The sequence below is a fragment of the Oncorhynchus gorbuscha genome, unplaced genomic scaffold (genome assembly GCF_021184085.1).
Source record: "Oncorhynchus gorbuscha isolate QuinsamMale2020 ecotype Even-year unplaced genomic scaffold, OgorEven_v1.0 Un_scaffold_4616, whole genome shotgun sequence".
NCBI lineage: Eukaryota > Metazoa > Chordata > Actinopteri > Salmoniformes > Salmonidae > Oncorhynchus > Oncorhynchus gorbuscha.
The window spans coordinates 2,145-17,500 of NW_025745299.1; the positions used below are offsets into that span (position 1 = coordinate 2,145).

The 15,356-nt window shown below is 49.8% G+C and overlaps 1 protein-coding gene across 1 annotated transcript in view; it reads left to right on the forward strand.

Annotated features, from left to right (window-relative positions):
* Positions 1-512: 512 nt before the first annotated feature.
* The window catches only part of LOC124018290 (schwannomin-interacting protein 1-like), a gene marked incomplete at its 3' end in the record, with an annotated part of 25,395 nt that continues 10,551 nt past the window's right edge, over positions 513-15,356 (forward strand). The window contains exons 1-3 of the mRNA XM_046333567.1: positions 513-579; positions 6,063-6,394; positions 6,493-6,631. Coding sequence (XP_046189523.1) covers positions 574-579; positions 6,063-6,394; positions 6,493-6,631 — 477 coding nt within the window. The remainder of the gene's footprint in view (positions 580-6,062; positions 6,395-6,492; positions 6,632-15,356) is intronic.

Consider the following 15,356-nt stretch of genomic DNA (forward strand, 5'->3'; position numbering starts at 1 on the left):
GAGTGCAGAAAACAGGGCTACTGTTCTGTCGTCAGTTTGTCCTCAGAGCAGCCTGCTGGGATAGAGCGCTGGAGAAGTTGAGACGCCGCTGTGGCAGGGATAGTGTGAGCGTTACGTTGAATGCACTGGAAAGCAGAGATACGTGCGAGGCTGACTTGTGCGGACGACAAAAACGCGCGGAGAGAGACACATTCACATTCTCTCGCCAATCACTCTGTGAGTTTGTGTGTGCATGCGCTGAACAGTAGAAGCGACGTTTGACGTCTGTACCGGGAAAGAATAGAGAAGAGGCGATCTGGGAGCGCGCAATTCTTTTTTAACTCATCTATTTTAACGTGTCTTTTTTTTAAACTCATTCTCGGGAGGGCTCAAGGGTTGGGCTCCGCGGCGGATACACACAGAGCAATGACTGGACTGGCATACGCTCTCTCAACAATCTACCGGCTTTCTCTAATATCTCCGGGTAGTGGATAATATCCTCACCATCTCCCGAGTGTACTGACAAATAAAGACCCAATTGTTGACTGGTATTGACTTTAAAATGTCTTGAGACAAGAAGATCTTACAGAGAAAATGACAGTAAGTATTGGTGCTGTGTTTGTTGTGATGACTATTCAACCCATAGGCTGGGCTATTTGCGTTACCTTAATTTATGTCTTCTATAGGTCATCGGTCATACTAGATTTATTTAGAATAGGCTGTTTTCTGTCATTCAGACATTTTAATATAGGGCGTTTGCAGGTTAGTAGACTATCATTAGTACAGTCGGTACTTGAGCTGGTTTATTATAGGATATCGGCTGTCTTATTCAATAGCCTATATCAGCCTAACCATGGAGGGGTAAACAGTGTTTATTGATATGTAGTGCAGTGTGGTCTATTGATAGGAACCCTGTCGTCAGTGTGGACTCGTTATTTTGGTTGTCATCTGCGTTGTGAAATTGGATGGTACTGTCACCGCTGTTGCCGGGGGATATGAGGTTTTCGGTTACTTTTTGGGAACATTACATCATTTGAGGATGAATGACTCTGCAGATGGCTATTTGCCCTCTATCTGTTTATGAAGTTGATACAGTATTTACCTGCATTAAAGGTTTGTATTGTGGCATCGACTGAACACACTTTACCACAGCGGGTGGGCTATTGCACAGAGCAGAGGTTTGGGTAGCCTAAATGACACCATGAGGCATGGGCGTTAAATGCAATGACCATTTAGCCTAATAAGCAAGTGCAAACTGGTTTTGTAGCTTATTCAAAAGTACATTAAAACGACAGGGGTTTATTATTGTGGCCAGTGTCCCTCCAAGACACGAATTAAACTCCAAAACACCCGCCTTGCTTTCGGGTGGGGGCGCAGCCGTGAATTCCACGTATTGTACGGCCAAATCCACCCAGTGTGGGCTACGAGGTTAATCGGAGAGAGGATGTACCAAAGCGGGGCCCACCGCTCCCCCGCCCGGATGTCTTGACGGGATTTTTCTCCTTCTGAATCACTTTAAATAATAAGGCTACACATTTTACACGGACTCAAATGAACCGACGCCAAACAGTGTATTAATATGATAATACAGGAGCTGGAAGCGTCACTTTAATTCCGACGTGTTTGATAGGGCTAGAGCTGTTCTATTCTTTTTAGAATTATACAGAGAGGCTACACTCATTCCCACAAATTGAGCCGTTGCCCTTAACGACTCGCAGGTTGAGATTTAAAACGGATTCCCACGGCTTCCCCACTGCAGGCTAAAGTGGTAGCCTACTTTAATGGCTGGAGCTAAAGGAAACACGCCATGATCCCTTATCTAGCTTCTTAGTTATAATGTACAGAGTAGGCTAATATAATCGTTTTTGAATCATCTTGGAATGGCAGGCAGACTTTCGAATAAAAGCAACCGGATGGATCATTGTAGCCACATTGTAACGAACGCGCACCACTCTTTAAACGCCTGCGCATGGATTCGTGACCTCGTGTAGGCGATGTGTCACATAGCCTACACAACATTCTGATCTCGAATCTAATCATAAACGTGACTGGACTCGGGGATATGGGGCGAGGTGCAGGATGCGCGCATATGTCCCCCCGCCTAGATGTCAACTAGCCTACTACGACATTGACACGAGGTGCAAGCTATCAATCGGTGTGTCAACCCCCTTTTCAGATGTTGTCCTTGTTAAAATAGTCCACATTCACAATATAAAATCAATGTAACGAAACATTGTCATTTTGCGAGAGTGTGAGTTACAGTGAGCCACTATTGCCAACAGCTCGACTGTTGCCAGCCTGAACAATGGTCCATGTTCCATAAGAAAAGGTTCATTAGGTCTGAATTGAAGTTGTGTTCTGTATAGTTGCACTGCATCAATAAATTGAACCCTTTAAGGAGTTGAGTCACAGTTTTGAATCACTGGGTAGATTCATTCAACTGGCGATAACATCAGTGAAGACAGACATAAAGTTAGGTGTGCTGTGTATAGATTAGGTGCTGGTATCGTTTCATCTGCAGGTCTGCTTATAAACTGTATATTAACCGTTATTACATAGTTATAAGCAGACCTTAAATATTAACTAGTGGATACCACGTTTATGTCTCTGTGTCCAGTATGAAGGAGGTTAAGAGGTCGCTTTCCCCAGCCAATGCTAACTAGCGTTAGCGCAATTTGAAGTCTATGGGTATCTACTAGCATGCTAAGTAATCCCTTTAAAGATGAGTCTTATCGAATGTGGTTGGTGGGGGGAAAAAGCGTTACTGTTGAGGTGCTTGTCTCCGTTGGTGGTTTTGTACTGATTGTTTTTAATGTCAGGGTTTGCCATTTTTGTATTCAAATGTATTGCAATCATTTCATCAACACGTTGTGAACTCCATTCTTTGGTGTATTTCAAAATGAACAAGACCAAATCAAATCAACCAATCAGTCTCGGTGTGTTGGATGCATAACAATTGTTTTTTCCAGTTGTGACTTTGAATAAATCGCTGCTGCTTGTTTTCATTAACTTTTAAAAGTGATGCCAGGCGCTATGATAATGCGGCCGCTGAAAATAAGAGGCGAAAACACCCAAAGAGGTTCAGGTCACGCTGAGATTTGTGGAGGCCCATAAACAAAGTGGGCATTTTCATTAAGTTGGTAATCAATCAGACAGTGATTGCTCTGGCACTGGGCAACACGAGCAACACACTGTGGCCTCACACTGCAGACAGTCAAGGTTAGACAGCCACCCTGGACTCATCCGTTTAAGTCACTCACACCCACTGCAGTGCATGTTTATATATAAAGCCATGGCAGTGGCATTCACCTCGGGACGATTGGAGAAAGAGATTGGTATTCCTCACATTGACCATTATTGTTGGGAAGACTTTGCCAAAGACACAGATAAGGAAATACATTGTGACAGCATCTGCCTCTGATTAACAATCGGAAATAGGAAACTATGTGATACGTGTGATGATAGGAGAAATCACTCTCTCTCTCTGGCTCAGCTGTTACAATGCAAACCTCAGATATGAACAAACAGGAGGAGAGAGTCAGTCTGAGAGGAGAGGAGAGAGTGGGTCTGGGAGAAGAGGAGAGAGTGGGTCTGGGAGGAGAGAGAGTTTGTCTGGGAGGAGAGAGTGGGTCTGGGATGAGAGGAGAGGTTGTCTCAGGGAGGAGAGGAGAGGTTGTCTCAGGTAGGAGAGGATAGAGTGTGTCTGGGAGGAGAGATTGTGTCATGGAGGAGAGGTTGTCTCAGGGAGGAGAGGAGAGGTTGTCTCAGGGAGGAGAGGAGAGGTTGTCTCAGGTAGGAGAGGAGAGGTTGTCTCAGGGAGGAGAGGAGAGGTTGTCTCAGGGAGGAGAGGAGAGGTTGTCTCAGGGAGGAGAGGAGAGGTTGTCTCAGGGAGGAGAGGAGAGATTGTCTCAGGGAGGAGAGGAGAGGTTGTCTCAGGGAGGAGAGGAGAGGTTGTCTCAGATAGGAGAGGAGAGAGTGTGTCTGGGAGGAGAGATTGTGTCATGGAGGAGAGGTTGTCTCAGGGAGGAGAGGAGAGGTTGTCTCAGAGAGGAGAGATTGTGTCATGGAGGAGAGGTTGTCTCAGGGAGGAGAGGAGAGAGTGTCTCAGGGAGGAGAGATTGTGTCCGGGAGGAGAGGTTGTCTCAGGGAGGAGAGGAGAGGTTGTCTCAGAGAGGAGAGATTGTGTCATGGAGGAGAGATTGTGTCCGGGAGGAGAGGTTGTCTCAGGGAGGAGAGGAGAGGTTGTCTCAAGGAGGAGAGATTGTGTCCGGGAGGAGAGGTTGTCTCAGGGGGAGGAGAGGAGAGGTTGTCTCAGAGAGGAGAGATTGTGTCATGGAGGAGAGGTTGTCTCAGGGAGGAGAGGAGAGCTTGTCTCAGAGAGGAGAGATTGTGTCATGGAGGAGAGGTTGTCTCAGGGAGGAGAGAGAGGTTGTCTCAGAGAGGAGAGATTGTGTCATGGAGGAGAGGTTGTCTCAGGGAGGAGAGGAGAGGTTGTCTCAGGGAGGAGAGGAGAGGTTGTCTCAGGGAGGAGAGGAGAGGTTGTCTCAGAGAGGAGAGATTGTGTCATGGAGGAGAGGTTGTCTCAGGGAGGAGAGGAGAGGTTGTCTCAGAGAGGAGAGATTGTGTCATGGAGGAGAGGTTGTCTCAGGGAGGAGAGGAGAGGTTGTCTCAGGGAGGAGAGGAGAGGTTGTCTCAGGGAGGAGAGGAGAGAGTGTATCTGGGAGGAGAGATTGTCTCAGGGAGGAGAGGTTGTCTCAGGGAGGAGAGGAGAGAGTGTATCTGGGAGGAGAGGAGAGGTTGTCTCAGGGAGGAGAGGAGAGGTTGTCTCAGGGAGGAGAGGAGAGAGTGTATCTGGGAGGAGAGGAGAGGTTGTCTCAGGGAGGAGAGGAGAGGTTGTCTCAGGGAGGAGAGGATAGAGTGTGTCTGGGAGGAGAGGAGAGTTTGTCTCAGGGAGGAGAAGAGAAGAGGTGTGTCTGGGAGTAGAGGAGAGCTTGTCTCAGGGAGGAGAGGAGAGTTTGTCTCAGGGAGGAGAGGCAAGATTTTCTGAGGAGAAGAGAAGAGAGCTTGTCTGGGAGGAGAGGAGAGGTTGTCTCAGGGAGGAGAAGAGAAGCAAGAGTGTGTCTGGGAGGAGAAGAGAAGAGAGGTTGTCTGGGAGGAGAGGCGAGATTTTCTCAGGGAGGAGAAGAGAAGAGAGAGTGTGTCTGGGAGGAGAGGGAGAGGTTGTCTCAGGGAGGAGAAGAGAAGAGAGAGTGTGTTTGGGAGGAGAGGAGAGGAGGAGAGGTTGTCTCAGAGAGGAGAGAGTGTGCCTGGGATGAGAGGAGAGGTTGTCTCAGGGAGGAGAGGAGAGGAAGTCTCAAGGAGGATAGGAGAGGTTGTCTCATGGAGGAGAGGAGAGGTTGTCTCAGGGAGGAGAGGAGAGGTTGTCTCAGGGAGGAGAGGAGAGGTTGTCTCAGGGAGGAGAGGAGAGAGTGTGTCTGGGAGGAGAGGTTGTCTCAGAGAGGAGAGAGTGTGTCTGGGAAGAGAGATTGTCTCAGGGAGGAGAGGAGATAGTGTGTCTGGGAGGAGAGGTTGTCTCAGAGAGGAGAGAGCGTGTCTGGGAAGAGAGATTGTCTCAGGGAGGAGAGGAGATAGTGTGTCTGGGAGGAGAGGTTGTCTCAGAGTGGAGAGAGTGTGTCTGGGAGGAGAGGTTGTCTCAGAGAGGAGAGAGTGTGTCTGGGAAGAGAGATTGTCTCAGGGAGGAAAGGAGTGGTTGTCTCAGAGAGGAGAGGAGAAAGTGCGTCAGACAGGGACTGAAACGGTGCCAAGGAAATTAATTTAGAGGAAGGAAGTTCTACCGGGGCAGGAAGTGTTCTGTGGTTGTTGGTCTCAAACCACAACAGTAATCTCTGTATGCACACTTCCCTAAATTCTCTGTTTGTGTCCCTCTCTTCCTCTCTCTCTCTCTCTTTCAACCTCTATCTTTATCTCAATATCATAATTTCTCTTTTCAACCTCATTGTTTCTTACCTCTATTTATATCTATTTTTCTCCATTCCTCCTCTCTCCCACCTTTCTCTCCATCCCTGTTTCTCTCTCCACTGCAGGACTACCGGGAGGATGGCATGGACTTGGGGAGCGACGCCTCCAGTCGCTCCAGCTCCGAGTCCAACTCCAACAAGGTGACACCCTGTTCTCCCTCCTTAGACCTGGCATGCCTGGAGGACTACAAGTCCTCCCCATCCCTGGAACTGGCAACCTTAGAAGGGGACTACAAAACCTCTCCCTCCCTGGATCTGGCAACCCTGGAGGATGAGGATTATGAGGAGGATGAGGACTACCAGGAGTACAAGAAGAAGGTGATTGAGGAGTGGAAGAGCGAGTACGGGGAGGACTACAGCTCCCAGCAGGCCCTGGCCAGGAGGAGGGTGGGGTTGTGGTAGGTGCGCCAGGCGGAGGCTTCAGGAAGCCCGTGAACAGCCGCAGCCTGGCCGAGGAGTTCCAGGATGTGAAGCCTCCACCTCTTCCTGCTCACAGTGGACACACAGCCACCTTCGCTGCTGCCGTGCCTGAGGAACTGAAACAGAATGGCAACCTGATCCTGCCCCACTCCCCTACCAGGCCAGTACCCAGGGGCACGGGGGCCACCAAGCCCAGCCACAGGCGCCCCAGCCGGGTCAGAGGCGGCGTTGGAGGAGGGGGTGTTGGTGGAGGAGGAATAGGAGGACGGATGGGGGATACAGAGAGGAGGAGATTGTGGAGGAAGAGTCCCTGCCCACCATGGACTGGGCAGCTCTGGAGAGACACCTGGCGGGGCTGCAGAGCAGAGAGCAGGAGAACCAGAACCTCAATCACAACCACAGCCTGGGAAAGACCGCCTACACCTCAGTGAGTGGAGACGTTTGTCTGTGTGTATGTATGCAGGCATGTCTGTGTGTGTTTGCGATTTCTGTGACAGTTGTGAGGATGTCAGTCATGGTGGTGGATGGTGTAGGATGAAGCATGGAAGCGTGTCAGTTGTGAGGATGTCAGTCATGGTGGTGGATGGTGTAGGATGAAGCATGGAAGTGTGACAGTTGTGAGGATGTCAGTAATGGTGGTGGATGGTGTAGGATGAAGCATGGAAGTGTGACAGTTGTGAGGATGTCAGTCATGGTGGTGGATGGTGTAGGATGAAGCATGGAAGTGTGACAGTTGTGAGGATGTCAGTCATGGTGGTGGATGGTGTAGGATGAAGCATGGAAGCGTGTCAGTTGTGAGGATGTCAGTCATGGTGGGACAAATCAAGCCAGATATTGTATGAAGGGGTGCGTGAAAATCCCTCAGACATGGAAAGAGGTTGTGGGTCACTGGGCCTGTGCTATTGTTGGTTTCACCGATAGTAGAAAGCTGGTATTTATACGGGCAATAATTGCAACAGCACAATATATCTCCAGACTCCAGGTTCTAAAGGACTCCCACCCTGCTGTGTGTGGGGGGGTTGTTGAACATGTTCACTGTCTTGTTTTCCTGCTTTCTCTGTGATCCCTGAGGATTGCGTCATGCGGTAATCCGACAGTTATCTGTGTCAGGTGGACTTGGGGAATATTATATGTGTGCAGGAATGCTGGGATAAGGAGAGATTAGTGGGGTAATGTGGCACTAAGCTATGTGCTGCTGCTAGCTGTGTGCTGCTGCTAGCTGTGTGCCGCTGCTAGCTATGTGCTGCTGCCAGCTGTGTGCTGCTGCTAGCTGTGTGCTGCTGCCAGCTGTGTGCTGATGCTAGCTGTGTGCTGCTGCCAGCTGTGTGCTGCTTCCAGCTGTGTGCTGCTGCCAGCTGTGTGCTGCTGCTAGCTGTGTGCTGCTGCTAGCTATGTGCTACTGCCAGCTGTGTGCTGCTGCTAGCTGTGTGCTGCTGCCAGCTACAGTATGTACTGCTGCTAGTGTAACGGATGTGAAACGGCTAGCTTAGTTAGCGGTGTGCACTAAATAGCGTTTCAATCGGTTACGTCACTTGCTCTGAGACCTTGAAGTAGTAGTTCCCCTTGCTCTGCAAGGGCCGCGGCTCTTGTGGAGCGATGGGTAACGATGCTTCGAGGGTGACTGTTGTTGATGTGTGCAGAAGGTCCCTGGTTCGCGCCCGGGTACGGGCGAGGGGATGGGTTTAAAATTATACTGTTACATTGATGCTGTTGACCTGGATTACTGGTTGCTGCGGAGGAAGGTCAAAAGGGGGGTGAGTGAAACGGCTATCTTAGTTAGCGGTGTGCGCTAAATAGCGTTGTAATCGGTTACGTCACTTGCTCTGAGACCTTGAAGTAGTAGTTCCCCTTGCTCTGCAAGGGCCACGGCTTTTGTGGAGCGATGGGTAACGATGCTTCGAGGGTGACTGTTGTCGATGTGTGCAGAGGGTCCCTGGTTCGCGCCCGGGTATGGGCGAGGGGACGGTTTAAAATGATACTGTTACTGTGCTGCTTCCAGCTGTGTGCTGCTGCATGGAGTCCTGACTCCTTCTCAGCTCCCAGTCAATCTGCAGGGCTGGAGGAGCATGGTAAAACACAACAGGGCTGGAGGAGCATGGTAAAACACTGCAGGGCTGGAGGAGCATGGTAAAACACTGCAGGGCTGGAGGAGCATGGTAAAACACTGCAGCTGGAGGAGCATGTTAAAACACTGCAGCTGGAGGAGCATGGTAAAACACAACAGGGCTGGAGGAGCATGGTAAAACACTGCAGCTGGAGGAGCATGGTAAAACACAACAGGGCTGGAGGAGCATGGTAAAACACTGCAGCTGGAGGAGCATGGTAAAACACTGCAGCAGGAGGAGCATGGTAAAACACAACAGGGCTGGAGGAGCATGGTAAAACACTGCAGCTGGCAGAGCATGGTAAAACACAACAGGGCTGGAGGAGCATGGTAAAACACAACAGGGCTGGAGGAGCATGGTAAAACACAACAGGGCTGGTGGAGCATGGTAAAACACAACAGGGCTGGAGGAGCATGGTAAAACACTGCAGCTGGAGGAGAATGGTAAAACACAACAGGGCTGGAGGAGCATGGTAAAACACAACAGGGCTGGAGGAGCATGGTAAAACACAACAGGGCTGGAGGAGCATGGTAAAACACAACAGGGCTGGAGGAGCATGGTAAAACACTGCAGCTGGAGGAGAATGGTAAAACACAACAGGGCTGGAGGAGCATGGTAAAACACAACAGGGCTGGAGGAGCATGGTAAAACACTGCAGCAGCATGGTAAAACACTGCAGCTGGAAGAGCATGGTAAAACACAACAGGGCTGGAGGAGCATGGTAAAACACAACAGGGCTGGAGGAGCATGGTAAAACACAACAGGGCTGGAGGAGCATGGTAAAACACTGCAGCTGGAGGAGAATGGTAAAACACAACAGGGCTGGAGGAGCATGGTAAAACACAACAGGGCTGGAGGAGCATGGTAAAACACTGCAGCTGGAGGAGCATGGTAAAACACTGCAGCTGGAAGAGCATGGTAAAACACAACAGGGCTGGAGGAGCATGGTAAAACACAACAGGGCTGGAGGAGCATGGTAAAACACAACAGGGCTGGAGGAGCATGGTAAAACACTGCAGGGCTGGAGGAGCATGGTAAAACACTGCAGGGCTGGAGGAGCATGGTAAAACACTGCAGCTGGAGGAGCATGTTAAAACACTGCAGCTGGAGGAGCATGGTAAAACACAACAGGGCTGGAGGAGCATGGTAAAACACTGCAGCTGGAGGAGCATGGTAAAACACAACAGGGCTGGAGGAGCATGGTAAAACACAACAGGGCTGGAGGAGCATGGTAAAACACAACAGGGCTGGTGGAGCATGGTAAAACACAACAGGGCTGGAGGAGCATGGTAAAACACTGCAGCTGGAGGAGAATGGTAAAACACAACAGGGCTGGAGGAGCATGGTAAAACACAACAGGGCTGGAGGAGCATGGTAAAACACAACAGGGCTGGAGGAGCATGGTAAAACACAACAGGGCTGGAGGAGCATGGTAAAACACTGCAGCTGGAGGAGAATGGTAAAACACAACAGGGCTGGAGGAGCATGGTAAAACACAACAGGGCTGGAGGAGCATGGTAAAACACAACAGGGCTGGAGGAGCATGGTAAAACACTGCAGCTGGAGGAGAATGGTAAAACACAACAGGGCTGGAGGAGCATGGTAAAACACAACAGGGCTGGAGGAGCATGGTAAAACACTGCAGCTGGAGGAGCATGGTAAAACACTGCAGCTGGAAGAGCATGGTAAAACACAACAGGGCTGGAGGAGCATGGTAAAACACAACAGGGCTGGAGGAGCATGGTAAACACAAACAGGGCTGGAGGAGCATGGTAAAACACAACAGGGCTGGAGGAGCATGGTAAAACACTGCAGCTGGAGGAGCATGGTAAAACACAACAGGGCTGGGGGAGCATGGTAAAACACAACAGGGCTGGAGGAGCATGGTAAAACACAACAGGGCTGGGGGGCATGGTAAAACACACTGCACCTGGAGGAGAATGGTAAAACACAACAGGGCTGGAGGAGCATGGTAAAACACAACAGGGCTGGGGAGCATGGTAAAACACAACAGGGCTGGAGGAGCATGGTAAAACACAACAGGGCTGGGGGAGCATGGTAAAACACAACAGGGCTGGGGAGCATGGTAAAACACAACAGGGCTGGGGGAGCATGGTAAAACACAACAGGGCTGGGGGAGCATGGTAAAACACAACAGGGCTGGGGAGCATGGTAAAACACAACAGGGCTGGGGGAGCATGGTAAAACACAACAGGGCTGGGGGAGCATGGTAAAACACAACAGGGCTGGGGGAGCATGGTAAAACACAACAGGGCTGGGGGAGCATGGTAAAACACAACAGGGCTGGAGGAGCATGGTAAAACACAACAGGGCTGGAGGAGCATGGTAAAACACAACAGGGCTGGAGGAGCATGGTAAAACACAACAGGGCTGGAGGAGCATGGTAAAACACAACAGGGCTGGAGGAGCATGGTAAAACACAACAGGGCTGGAGGAGCATGGTAAAACACAACAGGGCTGGAGGAGCATGGTAAAACACAACAGGGCTGGAGGAGCATGGTAAAACACAACAGGGCTGGAGGAGCATGGTAAAACACAACAGGGCTGGAGGAGCATGGTAAAACACAACAGGGCTGGAGGAGCATGGTAAAACACACTGCACCTGGAGGAGAATGGTAAAACACAACAGGGCTGGAGGAGCATGGTAAAACACAACAGGGCTGGAGGAGCATGGTAAAACACAACAGGGCTGGAGGAGCATGGTAAAACACAACAGGGCTGGAGGAGCATGGTAAAACACAACAGGGCTGGAGGAGCATGGTAAAACACAACAGGGCTGGAGGAGCATGTTAAAACACAACAGGGCTGGAGGAGCATGGTAAAACACTGCAGCTGGAGGAGCATGGTAAAACACAACAGGGCTGGAGGAGCATGGTAAAACACACTGCACCTGGAGGAGAATGGTAAAACACAACAGGGCTGGGGGAGCATGGTAAAACACAACAGGGCTGGGGGAGCATGGTAAAACACAACAGGGCTGGAGGAGCATGGTAAAACACAACAGGGCTGGGGTGGCATGGTAAAACACAACAGGGCTGGAGGAGCATGGTAAAACACAACAGGGCTGGAGGAGCATGGTAAAACACAACAGGGCTGGGGGAGCATGGTAAAACACAACAGGGCTGGGGGAGCATGGTAAAACACAACAGGGCTGGAGGAGCATGGTAAAACACTGCAGCTGGAGGAGCATGGTAAAACACAACAGGGCTGGGCAACTCCAGTCTGGGAGGGACCAGCACTCACACAGCTAAATTGAAGATCCTGATTAATTGATTATGTTTAATCAGGTGTGTTGGAGCAAAATAAAACCCAGGAGCCCCTGTTGTCCTCCCCTGGTCTATGGCCTGTGAGTATAAGGATGTGGCAGGAAACAAGACATGCCTATTAGATGGATCATTTGTTTTGGTGATTTTGTGTTTCGCCCAGTAGAGGGTGCTGTTGCAGTGTCATATGACTCCTCGCTGCAGGATTTCAGATCCACAAGCTACATCCAGGTCTGGCACTGGCATGTTGACAGGCTACATATTGGAGTTGTTTTTTACATGACAACAACCAGGCATAGAGAATGTTGCTTCTGATGAATGTTTTATAGTTGATTGTCTGCTTGTGGTTAGGTGTGAAGAGGGCTGGAGAGATGTGGTTATAGAGTATGCTGGAATCTTGTCAAATCTGACACACACACTGTTTGTTGCCTATTGAGGTCAGCACTTTTGAGTCACTCTTGTTTAAATTTGTGTCTACTTGAGTTTGTCTATTTGTCTGTTGCGTGTGTGTGTGTGTGTGTGTGTGTGTGTGTGTGTGTGTGTGTGTGTGTGTGTGTGTGTGTGTGTGTGTGTGTGTGTGTGTGTGTGTGTGTGTGTGTGTGTGTGTGTGTGTGTGTGTGTGTGTGTGTGTGTGTGTGTGTGTGTGTGTTCGTGTTTGTTCGTGTGTGGTCTGAGAGAGAGGAGGAGAGCAGTGAGGCTCCTTCGGCATGCTAACACCCAAGCCACTCCTCTCGGTCCTGACAGACAATAGCTGCTGCTGCTATCGTTGTGTGACTGTCCTGGGGCCTCTATCTCCTAAGGCATGTCTGGAATGTGTGTGGGGGGGGGTGACAGAAAGGGAGAAAGGGTCAAACATGGTATCTTCCAGTACCATGCTGTATCTACAGTATGGGTCATCCGCTTGTGTCAATATTCATTACCTGTGTTCTCTGTGAAGCAGGAAGGTCAGCTCAAGGGTATTCCACAGGCCTTCTATGGGGGAAGTCTCCCTCCCTCCTTCCACCTAACTCTCTCTCTCTCTGCGATAAGGGACCGAGCAGGGAATGTCAGAGTACTGTAGAGAATAGTAGTGGTTATAGTTATAGATGGCACAAACACACACACACACACACACACACACACACACACACACACACACACACACACACACACACACACACACACACACACACACACACACAAACACACACACACACACACACACACACACACACACACACACACACACACACACACACACACACTTGGTTTGTATAAGGTTTAGTGACACAGGGCCTACTGATAACACCTACAGTTGCGGACTGTATACTAGGCCATGGAATTGGGATGTCCCTGCGTAGATAAGGAACTGGAAATAGCTGTGTAATCCTGACTGAGCTCGGAGGAGAGATATCAGAGCAGAGACAAGGGTTGGACTGAAACAAGCTACCTTCCTGTATGAATTCCAACATCCGGAGCACTTCTGCTATTTCCCAATATGGGAATGTCATTGGGATACACAGATTCAGGATACTGTGAGAGGACGAAGACATGTCTTTATTGAGGATGGGAGTTGAGGATGGGAGTGTCTGGTGGGAGAGGAGAGGAGGGGGCTTCTAACATGTTACATTTTAAGACATCCACTCAGGCCACCCACAGCCCAGCCAGACGGAGGGGAAGAGGGGTGGTGGCTGGCATGGATGGGTTTGGGGTCCTCTGAGAGAGCTTCAGAAGATCCTCCAAAACAGCTGGCCTTTTAAGATGGCTGGAGGTAGGGTGCATACCTTATTAATGCAGACAGACAATATGCATTTGTATGTGTTATCTACAGTTTGCCACATCTACATCTACTTGTACTGAACCTCAGCTACGATAGTAAGACCAGACCCTGGGCCAGTCACACACACACATCGATCCCTTAGGTGTGTCCGCTTCCTGCTTGCCAGCCTTTCATTGCCATGGCAACCATCTCCACAGTGTTTGCCCGGCTGGGAAAGGAAGTGTTGATTAATGTGGCTGGCTGTGTGGAGCTACAGTATGGCCACCGTTCAGCCTGCTGCCTGCTGCCCATACACCACAGAGCCAGTCAGTCTGTTTCTGTGTGCCTCTGTGCTATTGGAACCATGAACCGCTGGGGTTAATAGCTGTGTTTCGTGAGGGTGGAACAGGGGTGTGGTTTCCACTCTAATATCTCCCTCCTCCCTGGATCTTGGTTAGGAAATAGAAAGGGGAAAGAATTTGAGGTGAGGTAGGTGTGGTGGCACGTGGCGGTCCTCTCCACCCAAACCAAAACAATAAGGTTATCCTTCATAAGGGCCGAGGTTAAAGAGTCAGTGAAGGCCTGTGTGCTTCAGAGGCTGTGAAATCATTTACCTCATAGGAAAGGTACTTTAATGCACACGTCTGTTTAGTACTGCATTCACATTTGTAAAGGCCTATAGGGCACTCATGTCTGAGAAAAGATATACATTTATTCAGACACCCGAGCACAGATCCAGTTAGATCCAGTCAGCTGTGGGTAGACGGTGTGCTCAGTAGTGAAGCTATGTTATGACATGCAGCGCCCCTCCCATCACTCACATACCAGTGGAAGAGCAGGGAGAAAGGGAGGGAGGAGCTCGGCCTGAAGCTACATGTATATAAACATACACACCAGAGGAGGCTGCTGAGGGGAGGACGGCTCATAATAATGTCTGGAACGAACCATGTGTTTGATACCATTCTACTATTTCGCCTCAGCCATTAACCACGAGCCACCAACCTCCTGTGGTACACACACATACACCATATATGCAAGTCTGCACGCACACACACACACACACACATAATGCATTCAGTGCAACATGGCTCAGCATGTGTTCCAACTTCAGTTTTGTGTGACACACATACACACATACACACATACACACATACACACAATCATACTTGTACATATTTTCAACAGAATGCGCCTTTGAGCTAAATCCTCAGCATGTATTGCAAGCATCAGCACGAGGCTAGCACATAGATGAAAAACACTCAGCGACTGTTCACCATGCGAACACACGTTTCTGTCTGTTTGTACCTCTGCAGGTGTAGCAACGTATCTCCCAGGACTCACATCCGTAGCATATCACCACACGGCAAAGAAACGAAAAGGCACACTGGCTGATGCTTCCTGATGAGTTCAAAAAACATGCACATTGACTTTGACCACACACCACCCACATCTACCCACATGCACTGATACACGCGTTTCTGGCAGGGCAGGCGGCAGCCGTGTGTTTCCCTGTCAGGTTTTATCACGGGATCAGAGGAGGGATGAAAATATCAGCATTTACCATTGACCCTGTTAGATCAGCTCTGTGGCTGACTAAAGTAATGGAATAACGTTTTCCTCAAGCTGTCGCTATCTACAAGCACGCAGCAGAGACAAAGCCTGAATCAACAGAGGAAGAGTGGAACAAGCTGTCCTAGATAAGCTCACATGGCTGAGGAAACACAAGTATGTAACAGAGATAGTGTGTGGAAGCAAGGGAAGAGAGAGAGGTGGAAAATGGAGCCGTGGAAGTGAGAGATTTGAAGGGCTTGCC